The 24,397-nt window shown below is 29.0% G+C and overlaps 2 protein-coding genes across 2 annotated transcripts; both read right to left on the bottom strand.

Moving 5' to 3' along the window:
- Window positions 1-15,756: 15,756 nt before the first annotated feature.
- Window positions 15,757-17,219, bottom strand: Phum_PHUM433410 (Homeobox protein Hmx, putative; the record flags this gene model as incomplete). Its single annotated transcript, XM_002429412.1, has 2 exons — window positions 15,757-16,682; window positions 17,063-17,219. 2 exons carry the CDS (start codon window positions 17,217-17,219, stop codon window positions 15,757-15,759), a joined length of 1,083 nt encoding a protein of 360 aa, XP_002429457.1.
- A 2,436-nt stretch (window positions 17,220-19,655) lies between these two features.
- On the bottom strand, window positions 19,656-21,175 carry Phum_PHUM433400 (uncharacterized protein; the record flags this gene model as incomplete). Its single annotated transcript, XM_002429411.1, has 2 exons — window positions 19,656-19,761; window positions 20,316-21,175. The coding sequence occupies 2 exons, from the start codon at window positions 21,173-21,175 to the stop codon at window positions 19,656-19,658; spliced, it is 966 nt and encodes a 321-aa protein (XP_002429456.1).
- Between the last annotated feature and the right edge of the window lie 3,222 nt (window positions 21,176-24,397).

The raw sequence follows: 24,397 nt of genomic DNA, 5'->3' as shown, positions 1-24,397 counted from the left end.
AGCTTATGTATTAAGTAGTTTTTTTTATAATTATTTATTTTTTTAAAGGTTTTTAAATTCTTCCGTAGTATTTGTATGCATGATAATAAAAAATTTCTATTTATACTATTATTATTATTATTAATATTATTATACATAGTATTTATAATAATGATGATAATGATTATGATGATAAATCTCGAGTGGTAAACTGTATTATTATTATTATTATTAAAAAGTGATTCGTTTTTTTTTTTCGGTTTTCGTTTTGATTTTGGGGGTGGTTTTGGAATTTTTTTTTCTCCAGGAAACTAAAATTAAAAATGGGAAGCCATTTTGTTTTTCGTTTCTACTCTAAAGTTAATAAATTAATAAAAAAGAATTCGGTGACGGATATGTTAAAATGAAAATTGAAAGTTTAAATAACTTTCGAATCGAAATTTACCAACAACAAAACAACAACCGCGTTAATTAACGATAAGAAAACGTGTCAGTAGAATTTGCGATACGTAGTAGAATCGTTTAACCGTGAAGATTTTATTAATAAATAAATTAATTAAATTTAATTTTATATCGATAGAAATAAACAAACCTGGAATTTTCTTCTTTTTTTTATCTATTACCACTTTCCATTTTCGTCACAACAAACAAACAAACAAATAAAAAATTTTTTTTTACCGAATGCGATTATTTAATAATTTTTTGTTGTTGTTGTTGTTGTTTTACACCCAAAACTTGATTTCTTTTTCTCTCTACTAAATTACATAATAATAATAATAATAATAATAAAACTAGTAGCACTAGTCGTGGTAATAGACGACAAACAAATCTATAACTAATAAAATGAAAAAAATTTTGTTTTTTTTTTTCGAAATAACCAATTATTGAAATTGGGTCAAAATACCTAACCCGTTAACCTTGCAATTATAATCTATATATAATTAAAAAAAAAAATTGTTGTGTTTGTTAGGTACCGGTGAACGACAAACGACAAACGATGTTATTATTATTAATTATTTATTATTATGTTATTATTATTATGTATTATTTGTTATTATTTATTAAAAATAAATAAATAAATCAAATTTTTTGGTTAAAATAAAAATTAATGACAGATGTTTTAATAAAAAAAAAAAATTTTATATGTGTAATTGTTTGGAAAATAAATTAATGACACGTATTATTACTACTACTACGGCCACGTTCGTATGATAATAATGATAATAATGATAATGATAATACGTACAGATGTGATGGATGGTAAAATTTTGTTGTAGTTTTCCATTGGGATCTATGAAAAGAAAATTTTTTTTTTTTTTTTTTTTATTATAAATCGATAAAATTTAAAATGGCGGTCAATGTTTTATTTTTTTCTTCTTTCCAGTTTACGCTCCAGTTATCGTATTACTTATTAATAATTTTACCATAAAAATTATTATTATTATTATCGTATCAAAAAATTATTTTAACTGGAACGTATGAGTAAATTCTTTTTGAGATGAACTTTTAACATGAGAAAAGAAAATCTTGTTGGTTTTGTTTGTTGAAAAACGTGGAAGAAGAAAAAGAAAAAAAAAAACGCAACCGGAAAAAGTTAAAAAGACAGTTTTTTTTTTTTCTCCAGTAAAAAATTTTTTTATTATTGGAAAAGAAAATAATGTTTGTAAAATTACAAAGTTGTCACATAAATTTCCTTTAAGAGATCACTTTTGGGTGGCGTAGTACATTGGTCCCGAAAATCCAACCTGGAATAGGCAATGTGTCTTATTTTACCGACGACTATCACTTGTTTTCATGATTCCAGGACCGACATTTTGGAAAATTTCTTTCTTTTTTTTTTTATTCCGAAACGAAAAAAAACTGGATAATAATATTTGGGAAGAAGATTCGTATAAACTCAATTAAAAATTTAAAAATTTTTTTGTGTGGGAGTCTGGCTGGCTGGAACGATTAAAAGGATTCCTGGATATGAAATTCCTGGAAAAATTATTGTTGAAAAAAAATAATTTCCAGCAAAAATATCTTACCTTTAAATTTCTTTTTCGTGCGAAAACATTTCAAAAGTCCTCCTCACGGTTCAAATGGTTCTCCAGGGAAGTAAAAATTTGAGTTGTCAACCCATACGTTTTCTTTTTCATTTTCCTTTTTGGAGGATAATAATAGAAGCCTTAGCTTACTGGAGAAGCTCATTCACTCACTCATTCACTCACTCACTCACTCGTACACCTACCTCCCTTTTATCTCTCTCTCTTTCTCTCTCATCTTTCGCGCTTATTTAAACATCATCCGGAAATCTGGATTTTTTTTTTTTTTTTATTTCTCTTTAATTTATTTCTATCTCTTTTTTCCCCTTTTTTTTATGACAAACGAAACAAACAAACAACAACCGAATGTTTGCGTTGGGTAACAAACAAATTATTACAATTTAAACATAATCATCAATCGATTGACAACCGACATTGAAAATCGTCCAAAAAAAAAAAATAGTATAATTTTAACACCTTTGATGACGTCATCGTTCAACAAAATGGCGTCTCTCGTTTTTTTATTATTTGAATTCATTCGTCGGAAATAATTTTTTACCGCGCCATTTTTTTTTTTTTTTTTTTTAATTATTTCTGAATAAAAACCCAAATTTGAAAATAATGTTTGTACAAGTGTGTCTTTTAGAGAGAGAGAGAGAGAGAGAGAGAGAAAATTAGAAAAGATTGATAACGACAACGAAATTATATAATAATAATAATAATAATAATGACATTATTTCAATTCGTTATATGAAACTCAATTAAAAAAATCCCTTGGCATTTCTTTATTTAGCCATTACACGGCTATGATTTTTGAGGGATTCCCTACTACCCCTTCCTCCCGTCTCCCTCCCTCTTCCCTTTTTTTCTCTTTCCTCCCTCCTACCCCCCCCCGATCTTTTATTCGCCGCATTCATATTCATTAATTTTCCACTTGGAAAAAAAAAAAAACTTTTCTTTTTTTTTTTTTAATATTTTGTTTTCCCTATTGAGAATTTTATTGGAAAATGAAAGGGATAAAAAAAAATTTTTTTTATTATGAATTGATGTTTTACCCTTAATCCCTCCATCCCTCCCCTCTCCCATTCTCTCCCTCCCCCCACCTACCTTAAACGAAAATCAAAACCCTAGAAATATTATTATTATTATTATTTAAAAAAACTTTTGGGTAAAATTATCATTATTTTTTTCTGTCGTTCGATTATAACCCGGAACGATGATGATGATGATGATGATGATGATGGGCTCGTTTCATCCTTCATCCTCCCTCCCTCCCCCCTCCGAAAAAATACCTTGAATACCTTCGACCTTTAAAAAAAAAAAACCAACTCACGTATATTCAAAAAAAAAAATATTTAAATTTAAATTTAAATTTAAATTTATTCCATCAAAACGTATCGTGAGTTTATTATAAAAAAAAAAAAAAACACATTTCCCTGGAAATACCAAATAAGGCACAGGAAAATGATAATGATAATAATGATAATAATAATAATGATAATAATTTTACTTGGGAAAAAAAATTTTTCCGTAAAAAAATTACGAATTCGTATCGCGACATCAAAGATTATTTAATATCTCCGGTAAAATAAATAATGTAAAAAACTGGAAATTAATAATAATGATAATAATAATAATGAAAATAATAATGATGATGATGATGATGATAATGATGATGATAAATAAATTATGATGATTACGTTACGTAACTGATCGCGATGATAAATTTTTTAAAAAAATAATTATAATTTTTTTTCTAATTGTTAACTCGTCGTTAAAAATTTTACGTCACGATGACTACGTCACGCACGCATTTAATAATAATAATAATAATAATGATAATAATGATAATTTCCATTTTTCCTTTCATTTATTAAAATATAAAAAATTTTGCTGCGACGATGAGGGCGGGGAAAAAGGTTTTTCTTCTCGGTTTTTTTTTTTTTAAGAATGGTTTCGATGGTGGTGACGGTGATGGTGGTGATGGTGATGGTGATGGTGGTGACGGTGATGGTGACGGTGGTGGCATCATTGCTCTCACGAGAGCAATAAATTAATCAACAAATGTAAAAATAGTCACCTACCCTTTAATGACAAAATAATGTTTGTGTTCAACCGCGAAAATTCACATACATGTACATATATTTTCTTTAAAAATATATTTTCCCGCACTCTCGTAAATTTTCTTTTTTTTTTTAAAAGTCTTTCCGGTTTTAAAGTGAAAAATTTCATTTTCCTGTCGTCGTCGTTAAAAAATTTTTTTTTTTGGGATTGTTAATAATAATAATAATAATGAAAATTAAAGGTCGCTCTCGCGCTACTTTTTGGCAAGTCGGAAGAAATTTAAAATAATTTATTACTCTTAAAACAATGTCAATGTAAAAAAAAAAAAAAAAATGTCGGGCGATTGATTATGATAATAATAATGATAATGATACGAATATTAAACGGGACGGCAATTTTAAACGCGCCTTAAAATTATAAAACTTTTTTCTACATATATATTTTCCGCGGTTTCGTTTTTTAACTGTGCGTGTGTGTGTGTGTGTGAGTGCGTGTGCGCGTGTTTGTTTTTTTTTTTTATTAATTTTTTTTTTTTTTGTTTTTCCAATGAATTTATTCTTTTCCTCATACATCATTTAATAGAATATGTATATATAAAAAAAAAAAAAAAATGGTGAAAATCTCTCCGATTTCTACGTCCCCGTATGTGATGATGATGATGATGATGATCGTAACCATAAAAGTTAGACACGATATTAGTTTACATCAAAATGCTTTTATTATTATTATTATTTCATTCTTCCGCATTCGGAAAATTAACTTTATTTAAAATGAAAAAAAAGTCAACGGCAATAATAATAATAATAATAATAATATTTTTTTTTTGTTAGGAAATACGAGAGTAGAAAATCGTCGTCGTCCTTTTTTTTCGCTTTGCCGTCGTCATTTTTAAAAGGAAAAAATTGTGGGAGGGGGGAGGGGAGGGGGAAGGGAGGAATGAATGAAATATTTAAAAATAAAATATTTTTCTTCTGCTTTTTCTGGTTGGTTCGCTCTTCGCATGATTGTTTAAAATGTTTTATTTATATTATATAAATTTTCTATTCAGTTTTCGTAAATGATACTTTTGACCTTTTGCCATGTTTAAAACTTTTGGCAATGATATAGAATCCGACTCGAATTAAACTTTTTGCCCATAAAAAGTAAATAAAATTTTTTTCATGAATTTAACTTTAATAATAATGATGATAATATTTAAGTGTTGTGATAACGAGTAACGAATCGTGTTGTTGTTTTTTTTGTAATTTTTTCATCGTTGATCGAAGGTAAGTTAAAAATCGTCATTTTATTATTTCGAATTAATTAATTAATTATTTAAAAAACAATGAAGTGGAGGAGGAGGGGGAGGAAAATATTCTTTAAAAAAAAATTTTTTTTTCTATCGTGAATAATAGGTAATAGGTTACCCTATGATATACGAGTATAAATGCCATATGGCACAGTTATTGGAGCAAAACATGAGAACCCCTGCGGCTTTTTAGACTAGTAGAGATGATAATGCAGGGCAAACTCCCTCGGGGGCATCGCCTATAAAGCCCTTAACATCTCTATTAATTCCTAATCGATTGATGACTATTTTCACTTTTGGTTAATTGCTTCTATTTTTCATTTGAGGTCATCATCATCATCATCATCATCGAACAACTACGTCATCACTACGTTTGTTAAAACCTTTTGTAGTTAAGAAAATTAAAAAAAAAAAAATTCAAACAAACAAACAAACAAACAAACGAACTAAAAAAAAAAAAAAAAACGCATTGCAAACAAAAAAAATGCAAAATTTAAATTATACTTTGAATTTACTCTCGTGTTTGACAAGTTGCATAACTTTAAAAAAAATCAATTTTTTTAAATTATTAGTAATAATTATTACCCGTAGTAATAATAATAAAACGCGAATCGTTTGTTTCCGGTGCGTTTGTTTCTTTTATTTAAAAAGTATTTGTGAAAACAAAAAAAATCGTTTCCATTTCCGGCGGAAATAAAATAAATTTAAAATGATTTTTTAATTCCGTCGCGGATTTTTTTTTTCTCTCCCTGTCTCACCCCCCTTTCCCCCCACCAACGATTTCGTTTGTATCTCATCGTAATTTATTTAATTACCTTCAATTTTTATTAATAATAATAATAAAGTTAAGAGAAAAATTATTACATTAATTAAATATTTTTTTTTAAAGTAAAAACCTTCGTCGTCATTTATAAAAAAGTAAAATTTCTTTGAAATTTAAAAATGAATAAAATTGAAAATAATTTTTGTTTGTTTGTTTGTTTTATTAAAAGGTGTTTTACATCTATTAAAATTAGACGAAGTAAAATATAAATTAAAAAGTATATATATATATATATATATTTCTTAAAAAGAATTTTTCTTTTAAAGAAATTGCCAAAAGCTTTGATGTTTTTACGATAATTCTTATATATATTATATATATATATAAAAGTTAATCCGGAAAATCATGAAGAAGAAAAGGAAAAACGGTAAAAAGAAAAATTGTAAGGAGGAGGTATGGAAAGTGTATGGGAGGGGATAAGAAGAAGAAAGGGAAATGAATGATGAACGAGGGACGAATGAAAAAAAAAAAAAAAGAAGAAACCGAATGAGTGAATGAATATTATCTAAAAATCTCTGGCGGTCATAATAGATGATGATGGTGGGGTGGGGTGGGGGTGGTGGTAGTCTTTTCAATATAGAAAATATAAATTAGCTTTTTATAGATGAAGGGCCGCCGCACTACCTTCCACCACCACCGCCACCGCCATGATTCTGCCACTCGAACTCATCTCCCATTTTTCAATTTCGATATTACAGCATCTTTTAGGTTTCTTTCTCATTTCGAATTCGTTTTTATTTAGATTTCTGCAATTTAAGAAGAGATAGAAAATACTGGAAAAAGAAAAAAAAGAAAACTCGTAATAATAATAATAATAATAAATAAAAAGAAAGATATTAAAGAAGGAAAAAAAAAAGATTTTTTTTTGGGCGGATTCAACGGTGTCCTTTGATGGATTAAAGATTATTTCTTTTGTGTAAGTGAAAAAGCCGCCTTGGGGGAGGGGGGGAGGTGGAAAAAATTGATTTCCAACAGTAAAAAATTTTCTAACGTTAAAAAATAAATAAATTTTTTTTCTCCAAGTAATAATTGAAAATATAATAATAATAATAAAACTTTTAATAAAATAAATTGATTTGACGTTGCGTTATTTAAAAATTAATTACGCTTGCGTTTTTTTAAACGCGTGCGATAATAATGATGATGATGATGATGATGATGATGATGATGATGATGATGATGATGATGATAATGATGATGATAACAAAAACAACAAAGAAAATCACAAAAAAAAAAAAACAATTTTTTGTAAGAGGTTGTTCTTGTTGTCGTCGTCGTGTTTTTTTTAAAATAGAAAACAATTTTCGAAATAAAAAAAAATTTACTCGCACACGCCTTTTTATCCCCAACCGCCACAGCCCCCAACCGCCGCCATTTCTCCCCTCTCCCCCCATTTCCCAGTTTTTCTCATAAACAAATAGCTTTTGCCTTGGCACATATGTGACACTTCTTCATACACAATAGACAACGACAGTTTTTAAATAAAACTTTTTTTTTTTTTTACTGTCGTTTTTGAATTGGTTGCATATAAAATAATGAGATAGAAATAATAATAATAACAGCAACAACAACAACAAAATAGAAGAAAAGAGACGGTGATGATGATGGTGATGGTGGCGGTGGTGGCGGCGGCGGTGAAAAGTACGGTAAGAGAGAGAGGGAAAAATAAATAAAAAGAAAAGAAAAAGCACTGTAGAAAATTAATGCGCTTTAAATAAAAAAAAAAAAAAAAAACTTTTGACTTGTAATAGCCGGGAAAAGATCAAAAAACATCCCCTAAAAATGAAGGGTGAATTTCGAAAGGGAAGGGAGAGAAGGGGAGAGAGAAAGAGGGGGAAAAAAAGAGAGAGGAATGATAATATAAAAATGACATAACCACCGAGAAACTCGAGTATGTAAAGATTATCTTCGAGTTTTTTTTATTTTTTAAATTAATCGATACCTATTAATTATTATTATTATCATTATTATTATTATTATTATTATCGATTTTTAAAAAAACGTCGTGTCAGGAACGTTAATGGACGCGAATATTAATGATAAAAAAAATTTTTTTTTTTTAAAAAAGCCGAAAGGGAAAACCTTTTTTTTTTAAAAACAACCTTAAAAAAAATATTTATTCGATTAATCGATTAATCGATCTATCGATCGATAAGAAAATTTTTTTAAATTGATTTTTATTGATTTTTTTTTTTAGTTAGTTTTTTTAATAAATTGAAAAGGTTGATAATAATCTTAATAATAACAAGGAAAAATTATCGATAGGAAACCTTTTTGTTTGTTTGTCGTATGTTTTGTTTGTCGTTTGTTTTGCTAAGAAAAAAAAGGAAGACGGTAAACGGTTCGGATAAATTCCGTTTGTTTTTAATTTTGATTATGGCGTGTCAGTAAGTCAGTAGGGGTTGAAACAATTTTGGGTGTGCCATCATGCCTGAAATTAAACTTTATGTTAATATTATGTGCGTGTTAAACTCGAATCATTTTTTTTTTTTTCCTTTGACTCCCTCGGGAATTTTTTTCTTTTTTTGGTCGTTTCAAAACGTTTATCTTTTTTCCAAAAAAAAACATTTTCCCTCTCTCTCTCTCTCTCTCTCTCTCTCTCTTTTTTAAATTACTAATAATTATTTAAAAAAAAAAAATCGAATGAAAATCGATACTCGAAATACGATGACAATTTGATAATTTATATTATTTCGAGAAGAAGAAGAAGAAGAAGGAAAAAGACAACAGGAGCAAAAACAACCCTTAAAAATAAATAAAATTCATTTTGACTGATTCGTTGAAGTAAAAAATATGCGTTAAAGGAAAGAAAGATGGAGGGAGTACGTAGGGGAGTGGTGAGCGAGGGGGGATTAAGAAGGGGGGATTCGTACGGGGATAAATGAATAAGCTGTTGCATTTAATATATCTGATAATTGACACCGACCAATCTGCCTCTCTAAAACAACAACAACACGCATTCTCTTCATCATTTTGGGCGACGTCCATATTAAAATTTCATCCTTTTATTCGATAAAATCTTTCCGTTATTATTATTATTATCATCGTTCGACACGACACGTCCATTGGTTAATTTTTTTTTTCTACAAATCCTCTTTATTTATTTCCGGTATTCAAATAAGAGAAACAAACAAACAACACAACCATTTGTTTATTTTTTAAACAAAAAAATTATAAAACGATTTTCTCATGTTTCTCTCTCTCTCTCTCTCTCTCTCTTTTAAAGCATCCTTTGTTTGTTTGTTTGTTTGTTTGTTACCTAATAAATATACTTTTTATTGTTTATAATTAAAATATCGTTTTTCTTTTCATTGTTTTATATAATATATATATAAATTTTTCATAAAATTCTCATTGTTGTAGTAATAAGTAAAGTTATTTATTATCATTATCATCATCATTATTATTATCATGATTACGCCCCTGGATAAAATGCGTATTTTATAAATTCTAAAAGTTGAAAAGCTTTTAACATAGATTTGCAATAATTATCTTAGGCATTTTCCTTGTAATTTTCAGTTTAATATTTAATTAATAGCAGGCAAAGTGTAATCTTAGACTTGAAGAAAGGAAGAAAGGAAGGAAGGATGGAAGGATGAAAGGATGAAAGGTTGGAAGAGAAGGATGGAAGGAAGGAAGGAAGGAAGAATGAATGGATGGATGGATGGATGGATGGAATTAGGGTATAATGAGCTCCGAGTTATTCTTTTGTTCTCTACGCCTCATTATAATCAATTTTCTCTCTCTCTCTCTCTTTCTCTCTCTCTTTCTCTCTCTCTTTAAATTTTGTTATCAAATTGTTTTTATTATATTTGTTTATTTTATATCGTTTTATAATAATAATAATAATAAGATAAAATAAAATTTTATTTACAAACGTTTGTTTGTTTGTTTGTTAAGAAAATCTCACTGGGTGTGTTTTGACAAAATGTTTTTTTTTTTTTTTTTCAATTGTTTGTTGTTGTTCGGTGATGACTTTTATATCGGGGAAACAAATGAGAGGACAATAATAATAATAATTCGTCAAACCTTTTTTTTTTTTTCTATTTAATTTGGGGGTTTTGTTTGTTTGTTTGTTTGTTTGTGGAAGGAGCACTAGAGAGAAAACAGGTTTTTTTTTAGGTAGGCACGCGCGGAAAGTAATTTAACATGAAAACTATCGCATCGACCCATCGATTATTGAAATAAGGGCTAATGTAAATAAAAGCTTAACAACAAACACGATAAAAATCTACCCCTAAATAAAACCTGGAAATTTAATATACCAATTATAAACGAACTGATAAATATCTGCTTTTCTTTTTTTTCTGTCGAACAATCATTAAAACTACCAACAACCGTCAAAATAATATTATTATTATTTCGGTAATGAAAAATGTAAAACTATGACGTCAGTAATTATTATTAAAATAATTAATTAAACTTTTTTGCAACCCCTCCCTTCATCACCACCAACGCAAAAATTCTTTCTTGTTTTTTTTTTTACAAAAAAAAAAGAAGTTAAAACGACGACATAGGGAGGGTGAAATAAGTAGAAGAAGATACCATCAAATTATTTTTTTTTATAATTAATCAAATTATATGACGGAGTTTGTTGTTGTTGTTGTTTGTTCCGACCACCCGGCAATCATTCTTTTAATTAATTCCGACATAAAAAATAATTTACTTAAATCTATTGTGAGCAAACAAACACTTTTATTTAAAAATAAATAAAAAAAAAATTTTTTTTTGTTTTTCTTTAACAACCCTTAAAAATAAAGTTGTTCTTATCGAATAATAATAATAACAACAGCTGCTCAAGGCTAGGCCTTGCGGATCCATAACTATGAGAAGGTAATTCTCAAAGTTCGCAAAAATGACATGTGCCGAATTTGCCAATCACAGTCGAAAACCATCAACCATTTAATTTCCGGTTTTCCGGTATTGGCAAAACCAATGGAATATCTGGAGAGGCACAATAAAATAATATTTGTCGCGAATATGGAATGAATGGATCAGTCAAGGAATGGTACAAGGGCGCATTCCAAGCCCGGTTACGACAGCAGGTTCATGCACAGTTCTATACGATCAATAAATTCATACTGACAGAACTGTGCCAGCCAACAAACCGGGTATCATCCTGAGAAGCATAATGCGGAAAACTGATTGAAGTATCCGTGCCGGCGGAAAAAAAAAACCAGACAGCCAAAGAAGCGGACAAAAGGCTGGGTAATAATAATGATAATAAGTCTGAATCAATCAAAATCAGGAGGAATTGGTAGCCTGAATAATAATTGATTTTGGTTTGAGGAATTATGAAAAAGGACAATATACTCCATTTAATAATTTTGCATCTCTTGAGGTGATCATAAGTGGTTGAGCTAAATACCCCCCCAAAAGGGGGGTTTTGTATAAAATACACTAAGTAAAAATACTTGTAAAAAATTCATTTATCGTATCAGGTAAGTATATAATCTCCGAGCTCCTGATTTTAGGTGTGATAAATTCCATTTATTAATTTTACATTTCTTAACGTGATTATAAGTAGTAGTTGAGGTAAATACCTCCTGGCCTACTAAATAAAAATGGAGGTAGTTTAATGAAAATATTTATAATTAATTAATTTAAGGCATCAGGTGAATGTACAATCTCCGCACACCTGATTTTAAGCGAGAATCCATTATTTGAATTTTATGTTACTCTTTACTTCCATTTTCTTATGTTAGCCTGTTACATTATAACATATATGTTGCCATATTTTTAGTGTATAATTTCAATTAAGATTAGAAAAATTCTGAACCGCTTTCAGATTACTTAAGTTTATAGGTACAATGTTGTAATTTGTATGTTATGTGCATACATTAAGGATGGGATGCATGAGGAAAAATCATGAAAGGGAAAATTGTAGGAAAATTAGATATTTAAATAGTTCTGAGGAAAAAGTTATATGGTAACTGATCCATAATTGTAATGGAGCAAAATGAGAGCAAGATAAAGATAGAACCAAAACATACATTTGAACATATTTTGTGGGGGGCTGTGAGTCTCACTTCTCCTGTTCCTAGCCACTCCACAGAAGTCAGTCACTGACTGAAGCCCAGTACAGGAATCAACTCGTTTCCATAGAGATACCAAAAGATGGTCTCAGTGAGACTTACAAGAATTGTTGTGATGTCATCGTTATAGGTTATAACAAGATGAAACCTATACATCAGGCATGCACCATCACCACTGATATTCAGGCATTTATTTCTTAGGGATCGGCGGGTAGCGAAATCTGGAATAAATGTTGGAAAAGCTCCAACAAACATTAAGACAAGTTATCGTAAAATTATGAGTGAAAATAATAATAATAATAACAATAAATTAAAAAACATTTAAATTTTTGACATCGTCATCAACAACCCTTCGGTTTATACAACAACAACAAAAAAAAAGAAATTCATTCAGGTACGAATGCGTTTGTTGTTGGTTTTTTTTAAAATAATTTTTACAGGTACGAATGCGTTTTAAATAAAAATTTTGTTTTTACCTTTTTATCATAATTGGCAGATGGTTTTTATGTTAAAAATAAAAGGGTAACTAAAAATTTATTATTATTATTATTATTAGGGGATGAATTTTATTAGTTTTTATATATCGATTCATTTATGCGTAAGTTTCGTTATGTTTCTTCTTTTAAATAATTAATTAGGTTGTAATATTATATTAACTTGTGTGTTTAACAAGACGTTTGTTTGTTTGTTTGTTTGTTTGTTTAAAAGGGTTTTTATTCGTCGATTTAAAAAAATAATTCGTTTGTTAAAAAAAAAAATTTTTTTTTTATGAATATATCGAAATGAATTCTTTTTTTTTTTAAATAATAATAGTAGAGGGAGGGAACGATTAAATAAATAAATAATAAAACTTTTTTATTTAAAAAAAAAGAAAAGAACAAACGAATAAAAAAAGAAGAAGAATAAAAAGAAAAGAATGACAGAACAAACAATTTAAAGAAAAGAAATATAAACTCGGAGGCGTGAAATTCGAGTTGATAATTTACCAAATCCTATTAAAGATACAAAAAAAAAAAACAAACAAAATAAAAACGTAAAAGAAAAAAAAAAATTTAGGGTAAAAAAAGGGCCCCCGTGGGCCCCCGAGCGTCCAATTACCACAATCGACTAAAAGAAATTGAAAATTAAACATTGCTCTAATTTCAACGTAAAAATTTTCCTTCTTTTTTTTTTAAAGACGCAATCTAAGAAAACACAGTTTTAAAATTTAATTAAAATACGTAACAAACTTCTTTTTAAATATTTTCAATTATTAAAAAAAAAAAAAAAAATTTTTTTCTTTTGTGTTAAATTTTTCAATAGCGTTTCTTTCTTTCTTTCTTTTTTTTTTTATTTAAAATTTGAAAAGATAAAAGACAGAGAGAAGGAGGGAGAGGGAGAGGAAAGGAGAGAGGGAGAGGGAGGGGAAAGAGAGAGACGAAAATAAAAAAAAAATTAAAAGAGAGAGAGAGAGTGGATAAAAGTATTAAAAAAAAAACATTTTTTTTTAATTTGAAAAATTTATTATTTTCAATAAGCGAAACATAATTTATACATAATTTACACTTTTTAATTTAATTCAATATGGCGGAATTGTTTATAAACAAACGATTACCCCACCTGCCCTCCCCCTTTCCTTCCCTCCCCTCACCCCCGATGAAAAACTTTATAATTTTCACGATTGCCAACACGCGCACCTATACACAAAAAATAAGGAAAAAAAACGATCTGAAATTTTATCAGGTACGACGACGACGATGATGATGACGACATTTTGAAATTTAATAACGTCCAATTGATAAAGATAAAATTAAATAATAATAATAATAATAATTTTTTTCGGTGTGTGATTCGAAAGAGAGAGAGAGAGAGAAACGCACACACACAAAAGTGAGCAAATGTATACGATTGTTTGAATCAATTGATTTTTGGTTATGAAATGAGGAGGATAACAATGGCGGGGAGAAGAGGAAGAAGGAGGTGGGGGGTAAGCATTTGCCCTTAAAAATTTGACAGGAACTCATGGGGCGGAATCCCTTTTTTTTCTTTTATAAAAATGTTTTATACAAATTTTAAGGTGTTTAATTTCATAAACTCGTTTTATAACATGAAATTTTTTCTTTTTTTATCCGATCCCTCTCCTCCCCTTTCCCCTCTCTCCCCCCATTCCCCACAACGTATCATCATCATCATCATCATTTATTTTTTTATTATTATTTTGAACATTCGATTAAGTTAAAGAAGCAGAAGTTTTATGCTCTCTCTTAAAAGCAAATCAATCGTTTTGTTTATAAACGCATTAATGTACAGGTGGTTTCCTTTGGCGGCACCGTCGGCGGATCCCCCCCCCTTCCGCTCAAAAACAAAACAATAATAATGATGATGATGATGATGATTTTTTAACGCGTTTTTTTCGGTCGCCTGTAAAAAAACAAAAAAGTGCGAAAAAAATTTTTTACGCGCAGAATCAAATAGAAATTTATTATTATTATTATTAAGATAACGATCGTCCAAGTGGACAAGTTAAGAGTATTGATTAATGAATCCCTTTTTATACTTCAAAAATCATCATTATTATCATTATTATCATTATCATCACCGTGTGTTTACCTCTTTTTTTCTCCGACATCATCATCATCATCAGTTTCAAATTTCACCAGACAAAAAGTTTTCTTTTTTTTTCCTTTTTTCCATAGAAATTTTTCAATGCCTTAATCGATCCTGTTCAACCCTTAATATTAACTAATCAGTGACGTATTCAGGTTATTATTATTATTATAAATTTTTTAACGGCTAAATTTTTAGTTTTAATTTTAATTTTTTTTTTCAATACTCGACGACTTACGAAAAACATTTCACAATTTTTTTTTTCGTAAATTTTCCAGTCGGTTGAAATCCTGGAAAATTTTCTTCCTAATTAGGAAATCGGAAGGAAGCAGACGACAAAGAAAAAAAAATTCAATCAATTAAGTACAGAATTTTTTTATTTATATATATTTATATTTCACTTACACATTCATTTTCGATTTATCGTTATAATTATTATTATTATTATTAGTACAGGTTTTTTTAAATCGCGTTTTAATAAATAAATAATTATTATTATTATTATACAATATTTATTAAATGTACATTTTTTTAAAAATGATAAAAGGGGTAAAGGAAGAAGAAAGTAGTAGAACGGCGATGAACAACCGTCGCCATTTTGTAACAAAAATATGAAGGATTTCATAAATTATAATCCTGTCATGAATCGCGACGGTTAAATACATCGACGGTATATCGAACTGAGACAATATCCCGTAGGAACGACAGCGGAAATTTAAAAAAAAAAAAAACCGTTAAATTTAAAACGTCCGGCATTTTTTTTTCGTTAAATGAATATTTGCAAGACGAAAAAATTTTTTGTTACACGATTGAGGTTGACGGTGACCACCGAGAGCACCAAAAGCACCATCAACCGTTAAATTATTATTATTATTATTTAAGTTTATTGTTCTTCAATCATCACCGGTAAATTTTTTCGTTCTTATGTACACGCGCGCACACACACACACGCGCGTTTTATACCAAGCCAGAAAGTGGTGGTCGAGTCGTCGTTACAGGACTCGGTGGTAAACTCGTTGGGGTATGATGATAATACAATCCGGGATAAACGGAATTATTACCGTTCGTACCGGATTCGGTAGGTGCGATATGATGAGAATGATGTATTAGACCACCCGCGGCTTCGTGATATAAAATGGGTACTCTAACAAGCCTTTGGGCAGCATGTGCCATATTAGCAGCTTCCAATTCTGCAGCCAATTGTCTCTTCCATTTATTCCTACGATTTTGAAACCAAATTTTAACTTGTGTTTCCGTCAGGTGCAGACTAGCAGCCAATCCCGCTCTTTCCGAACTCGATAAATATCTTTTCATGTCGAAAGTACTTTCCAATTGGAAAACTTGAGATCTCGAAAATACCGTTCTCGTTTTTTTCTTTCTTTTTCCATTCGGATCCATATTCGAAGATGTATTATTATCATCTTTTTTATCATCGTCTTTTAAATTAAAATCATCATCATCATCAATGTCGGACGAATCATCCAATATCATATTTTCAGCATTTCCCGTATTTTGATTTATCTTATCGATTTTATTATTTTGACTTATTTTACTTATACCACCGATACCACCCAGACCACCGAGACCACCAATACCGTGATGATAATTATCAAAAGGATGTGATGGAAATGTTGGAGTAGAGTGATGATGATGATGATGTATTATTGTTGGTAAATGTGTCGAATTAACGTAACCGGTTGTATTACTTCCGGTAAAATTTGTCGGTGGAGAATTTGATGGACTCGGACTCCTACCACCATCGACAATCAATGGTGAATTTCTTATTATTATTTTTTGATTATTCGTAGACGACGACGATGGTGGTGGTGGTGGTGGTGAATTCGGTGGACTTTGTTGATCCTCGTTTGTAGTCGTTGAATCGCCTAAAAAAAAAAATTGAAGCTTTATTAATTTTAACAATAAATGAAAACCGAAACTTTTAACGGATTAAAAAAAAAAAATGAGGCCTTTCAAGAGAAATTTTTCAAAAAAAAAAGGGAGGGGGAAAAACAAGAGCCGATTAACAACAAAAAAACACAGAAAATTTTTTAAAAGGTTTCCTTTGGGTTTCCTTTTGTCACAATTTTTTATATACCTGATTGTAAAGTTTCCAGTTAAATTGCATTACATCGATTAAAAAAAATTTTTTATTTATTTAAGCAAACAAACAAACAAAATGTTTGTTTGTTAATAACATAATTGGATTTTACGTGTTAATGTTACACCATTATTATTATTATTATTATTATTATTATTATTTTACCTGTCGGACTTTGTCTTTCTTCGTTTCCGTTTAATTGTATCATTGATGATGGGTGGTTGGGTTGATGAAATCTCCATCCTCCCGAGGGATAAACTGTTGAAAATGGACTCCTTCCGGATGCTGCCGCCGCTGCTGCGAGAGCATTAAAATGTGACATTAAACCTAACCTGGAGACAGAAGAAGAAAAAAAAAATTTTTTTTGTTTGTTTGTTTGTTTCCACCCCACTCCCCACTCCCCAACCCCCCCACGTCGCTTTTTAAATCTTTCCCATGGAAGAGAAAATAAAAAAAAACGGCGATAAACGATGCTTTTAAGTGGAATTAAATTTTATTTTGAATTTTTTTTTTTCAAAATGGCGTCGGAAACTGTTTTTTTTTTTATAAAGTGCAATAAAGTTTCCGTTTGGTTTTTTTTTTTTTTTATCTTTCCAAACCATTCTATTTTTATTTCTATCTATCTCTTTCTATCCCGTATATTTTTTTAAGTTAAAGACCTAGAAAAAAAATTTTGGGGAAAACAATTTCGGATAAAAGGAAAACGTTGGAAAAGAAAAGAAAAAAAAAACAAGAGCGGCGGGTAAAAAAAAAAAAGTAAAAATTATCATCATCATCATTTTATTTTTCTTTCTTTCTTTCCTTCTTTCTTTTTCTCCTTTTACTTTCTAAAGAAATTTTCCACGGGAAAGCATTGAAACGATTTTCTCATCATCAAGGGTGGAGAAAGTGAAGCTCCTCCCTCATAGAAAAAAAAAAAAAAACTTTTCCTTGACGTTCTTTTACACTTTCTCCAAAACGTTGTTGTTGTTGTAAAAATCTAATTTTTCCGTTGTCGCAAATGGGGGGGGGCAGAGGGGGAGGAACAGGGGGCAGGAGAAGAGAAAAAGAAAAAAGAAAAATTTTCTCCCTTTTCTTCTTCTCCTCTTCTCCTTCTCTTCATCTCATCCGAATCGAATTCAATTTAATTTAGAAAAAAATTATTTTTATCATCATTATCAATTACATCAATATATGTAATTCTTTTAAGGAATGAATGAATGAATGAATGAATGATTAATAAATTTTTTTTTCGGTATAAAAAAAAAGAGCGGGAATTTTTAACAACGGGATCGATCAATCACGGCAATATATTTAATACAATTAATACGGTGACGTCACAGCCGACATCATCACGTTTAAAATTAATTTTCCAACGCGCCGCCATTTTTAAAAGGACGAATGTAAACAAGTGATTAAAAAAAATTTTTTTTTTCCTCGTTATTACTACTACGATTATGAAAACAAATTAATTTTTCTTTCTTAATTTTCCTTTTGTTTTTGATTAAAAAAACCCGAAAAAAAGGAAGAAAATGGAAAGAAAAAAAAAGGAAAAAAAGTGGGAGGAGAAGTAAGAAGGAAGGAAGGAAGGGAGGGAGGGAGGGGGAAAATTAAGAAGATATTCTTGAGCGTTTTTGAAGTGGTTTTTGGATTATGAGGCAAAAAGATTTTTTTTCTTTTTTTTTTTTTTAAACAAAACTTTTATCATTATTATTATTTAAAAAGAGTATTCTCAAGATAATTTTGTTTTCAATTTTCTATTTATTTTACCCTCAACTTACTCCAGATTTATATAAAAAAAAAAGAGAGAGAGAGAGAGAAAGAAAACAAAAGAAGAGGAAGAAAGGAAGGAAGGAAGGAAGGAAAAAAAATTTAAATTAAGAATTTTTAATTACGATTTTACTTTAACTGGAGAAAGAAAAGAAAAGAAAAGGGAAAAAGGGGAAAAGAGGAAAAACACGGATAAAGTCTGGAGAGTAATTAAAAATAAATTATATTTTTCCAGCAAAAAAAAAACAAGTTTTTTTATTTCGCTTACCATTTCCGGTATTAATTTTTATTTTCTTATGTTTGCAACAATGGAAAACGATAACGATGCGTTATTACCAATTAACGATTAATTTTTTTAAATATAAAAATGTTTTTTTTTCTTCTTGTTAGAACGAGATTTTTCAAAAGAATTCGTACCAACTTGAGAAATAAAAAAGCAAAGGCTGGTAACAATGTTTTTAGAACATTTTCATAATTTATTTATTAAAATATTTTTGTTTTGTGTGTGTGTGCATGCGGAGCTTTTCCCATTTTTTCCTTATTTTGAGTTTATTCCCTATTCGTTGTTTTTTCATTTTCTTTTTTTTCATTCCTTTTTTATTATCCTTAAAAGGTTGTCGTTAAATCTTAATCAATTATGCAAAAGCAGCACTTAAAAAGTTTTACTATTAAACAATACGTTCAAGAAAATACAAGTTAAGCGTTCTATATTAATTTTCCATTTACTCTAAATGTTCGGAAAAAAAAAAGGTTAATTATAAAATCCTTAATATAAAACTCTCGGAGGACTTTACATCTCTCTCTCTCTCTCTCTCTCTCTCATCATCTCACTCTCTCATCATCTCTCTCTCTCATCATCTCACTCTCTCATCATCTAACTCTCTCTCTCATTTTCTCATTCTCTCTCTCTCTCTTAACAGTGTAATGATTTTTTTTTTATTCGAAATATGGATTCAACCTTAAATTAATTCATAAAATATTATTATTATTATTACTCATTCGACCGACGTCACACGTTTAACGTAACGACGGTTATGACGTCATAACTTAAAATTAAGACGTAGAGAATGTATATGTATGAATATAAAAATGACCAAACATAAATTATAATTTGACTCCCATTTCCAACAACCCCAAAAACATTTAACCGTGATGATAATAATAATAATATTAGGAAAAACAATATAATATCTATACCATCTGCTTTCCGAGAACGAATAATAATAATAATATTTTTTGTTATGATGGACAATTCATCGCGCCCACCATTTTTTTTTTTTTTTTTTGGTTAACAAATGGTTTTAAATTAATGAGGAGGAGAAGAAGAAGAAGAAAACCTGGAGGATGATGATGATGATGATGATTATGACGACGGATGTTGGTTATGTTTGTAGACCGCCGACGGGTCACGCCCCATAATATTTGCATTTAACGCTTGTTTGTTGGGTGTTTGTATTAAACGGTAGAATGATTATTGTTAGGGATGGTAAGGTAATTAGGAGGAGCTTGTTTGTTGTCTCGTAACAAGAGGGGTGGTGTGTACCAAAAGAAAAATTTTTACGTTACGTTTGAAATTATTTCACGCGTGACAACAAACGTTTGTTGTTAAAAAATTTTTAAATATTTAAAAATGGCGGCGGTTATTATTATAATTGTTTAAGTAACTCACCTTGATAACATTGTCGGATCCGTACATGCCGGATGATGTGTTAAAAAATTTGTTGCAGCATCCAAAACAAAATTCTGTTGCACGTTCCCACTACCGTAACTACTACTACTACTACCACTACTACTATTTTTCTTAGCACTTGAATCCGTCCTTCTTAATATACTAGATATTGTAAATGATGTGTACATGGGATTGGGTGTCGATGATGGTTGAGGACTCTTAGATCTCGGTGATGGTGATCTAGATCTACTTTTAGAACACCTATAATTTTTCATTTCCGGTGATGATTTCCCATTTTTAACATCTATTATCGATGGCGACGGTTGTTGCGTCGGTGATTTTGATCTTTCTCTTAAACGATCCGGGGATCTCGTTCTTATCGGACTTTTAGACCTAATATCACCCCCTAATTGTATTCTTCTAAGTTCTATACTACCCCGTGATAAATTTTCGCAATATGATTCCTGTTTATTTTTCGGTGATTCCGTTTGTGTCATTTCCGTTTTTTTAACATCTAAATTAGGCGAATTCGATGTACGTTGTTGCTGTTGTTGTTCGAAAACAAATTTTTGATGTGATAATTTTCTCCATTGTTCAAAATCAATTCCTCTTAATTCTAACCAATCGTCGGATTTTCTTTCAGGAAAATCATCTAATCTTTTTTTTTTTACATCCGGACTCGTATTTTTAATTAAATTTATTTTATTTGTAAAATTAAGTTTCGTTTCCGGTTTTTTATTTAAATAATTTATTTTAGTTTTTGCATATGATGTTTCTTTATATTTTTTATTATTATCATCGTTTGATGATTCTTCCGTTTCGCTAACAACATTCACTTCCACATCTTCTTCGTCACTCATTTTTTTTTTTTTTCACGATAACCGGAAGTTAATAACCGAAAAAAAACAAAACACTTTTTAAAACACTCCGATATTTAAAAAAACAAATCCCGAAATAGTAATAATAATAATTATTTAAATAAAAACCCGATAGAAATGAAAAACAAACGGATATGACGTAAGTTATAGTCGTGTGCGTTAAACGGGGGTTAAAGATAACCACTAAATGGTATAACCATAAAGTAACGAATTCATATCGTGTACGAAATTTAATGTGAAAAAGTATATGTATAAAAAAAAAAAACGAAAAACGAAAACGAAACGAAAGAAAGAAAGAATGAACAAACAAACAAAAAAAAAAAAGGAAAAAAGAAAAAAAAACCATCCGACTAAGAGAGGAGAAAACCGAAAAAAAAAAATAAAATAAAATAAAAAATAAAAACCCACCCTTATCGCTATTCCCCTTATGTTGCATTCTAATTCTAAAACGGAATATTATATAATTTTCATCCCCTATTTCGTTATTTAATCCCGTGCAAAATGGACACGTTTACACGCGTTCACGTTATAACGCATCGATCCCTTCTTACACTAAGTAAACGTTTCAATTTAGTGTAAAAAGGGTTTATGTGAATTTTATATATTTTTCGTTCGACATTCAATTTTCACCTATGATTTTGCGCATTACCGACACTATCATCATTATTATTATTATTATTATTGGGAAAAAATTTATCTCCTCCTCCCCCTCCTTTTTGTCCCCTTTAAGCAATAATAAATATATTTGTTTTATTATTAAAAAAAAAAACAAAACTACCCTCCGCAAAAAAATATGAAAAAAAAAATTTACGTAATAATAATTATTATTGGGCTTGTGACGTCATAAATTTAAAAAATCCGCGCGAGTTTTTAAATTTTAAAATAATAAAAATTTTTAAACCGGAAATCACCGTTTGTAGAAAAATTAAATTTTTCCAGAGTAAAAAAAAACACGAACAGAATCAAAACATTATACATGATAAAATAAAAAGAGAAGGAGAGAGAGAGAGAGAGAAAGAGAGATAGATAGATAGATAGAGAGAGAGAGGTAGATAGGGGAAAACATTAAAAGTAAATTTTGTAAATAAAATGCTCCGCCCCATTTTTGCCGTTTTATCAAATTTTCTATTTTCACCCCTTGAACGATACAGCTAATACAACCCCTCTTAAACTTTTTTTCTTTTTTAGGTGGTTGATATTTTAGTGAGTTTTTTAAAATGGTTTTTACCGCCGCGCGTAAAAAAAAAAAAAAAAATATTTTTTCTATAATTGTCAATATTATTATTATTATTATTATTATTCATTGTCACTCATCGTCATCATTAAAAAAAAAACGGAAATGATATTTAAAAATCGGTTAATGACACGTCAAAAAAAAAAAAGGTGACAGTTAAAAACCGATTAGTTTTCAAATCGGTTACTTTATTATTTATCAAACGTTTTCGGACAAATTTTTTTTTTCTTTCTGAACAATTCGTTTGAAGAATCAAACAATAAAATTTCCGCCACTTGAATTTTTTTTAAAAAAAATTTTTCGTGGCATTAGAATCCTTTTTTTTTTTTTAACTCGAATAAACCCCCTTAATAAACTCCGATAATCGGTTATGGTTGTTTTTGTTGTTATGTTTAACTGACACATTGTCAATTTCATCATACCTTACTAACATAATAATAATAATAATAATAATAATAATACTTTGACCGGCACCTGCTAAAAATAATAATAAACAATAATTTTTTTTTTTTTTTTAATAGTTTACCGTCGTCAGGAAAAAAAAGCAGACGACGTGACGAATCGTAATTATTATTATCGTTCACTGTTATTTAAAAAAAAATCTTTTTCTTTTTTTTTACGACTATGATGACCGTTAAAAAATTTTTTTTTTAAAAATAAAGTTAAAGAAAAAAGAGACGAAAAAAAAATTATTATATTCATCCCCTAATAAATATTCAACCCTTAAATATTTTTCAAAATCGCAACCGATAAAAAAAATTTTTTTTGACTGTTGGAACCGGTCGTGGAAGTGTCGATAATTTTTACTATATATATCGAAGCAGAAGAGACAAAAAACTCACCCCTATATACATATATTGTAAATTCAACCCTTAAATTCGATCGTTTAAATAATAATAATAATAACAATCGTTTGGGTTTATAAAAAAAAAAAAAAATTCTTTTCTCTTCACATCCGCGCATCGAGAGAATTTAAAAAAAAAATTTTTTTTTGGGGGGGGGGGGTAATTATCGATATTTTAAATAATCGATCGATATATCGATTCATCGATCAATTTAAATCGTACATAAAATCGAAATGACATGTTTAGCACAAAGAAAAAAAAATTCTTTTTTTCGCTACCGTTTAAGATGTAATTTTTAACACTCAAAAAAAAAAAAATTTTTTTTATTTATTTATTTAAAATATCGAATGACCTCCCCTCTCTCCCTCCCCATGTCTCCCCCTTCCCCCGAAGAAAAAAGGAAGAATTTTTTGTGTGTGTTGTTGATTCCTCAATGGTAACTTAAGATATTTGTCACATTACGTGATGTGTCTTATGTCACTTATCATCGATATAAACGAATTCGAAACCGTTTTTCATTTAAAAAAAGGAAGAATTTTATCACTCTCATCATCATCATTATCATTATCATTATCATCATCATCATCATCATTATTAATGGACGTGATTTTCGCACCGAATAAATAAAAAAAAAAGGAAAAGTTATTCAACCGTCATTTTTTTTTTTTTTTTAAATTTAAAAGCTTTTTTTTCTTTTTACGTGTTACAATTTTAAATGATTTTACTATTTAAACCGACGACGTTGTAAAAAAAAAATGATAATAATAATAATAATAGTACTAAAAAGAATTGGGATTTTTTTTTGTGGGGATTTAACAAGGAGGGGGATCTTTAAAGACATATTTAAAGATTTACGGTCATAGAAAGAAAAAAAAGTGTAAATAAGAATGTTAATATAAAGAAAACACTCTTGAAAACCCCGAAAAGTTTTTTAATCCTCCATAATAACTACAACAAAAATAACAATCATTATTATTATTATTATTATTAAGAATACAATCGCATTGAAACCTCAAATGGTATAATATATATAATAATAATAACGTATTCGTTATTTTAATGGATTCGCTCGTCTCTCATATTTATAAGGTACTCGTGCTAAATATTTTTATTTAAGAATTCAAG

This window comes from Pediculus humanus, genomic scaffold (assembly GCF_000006295.1).
Source record: "Pediculus humanus corporis 1103172108202 genomic scaffold, whole genome shotgun sequence".
NCBI lineage: Eukaryota > Metazoa > Arthropoda > Insecta > Psocodea > Pediculidae > Pediculus > Pediculus humanus.
Note: the sequence above shows the minus strand (reverse complement) of the source record. Positions and strands in the feature narration are given on the sequence as shown.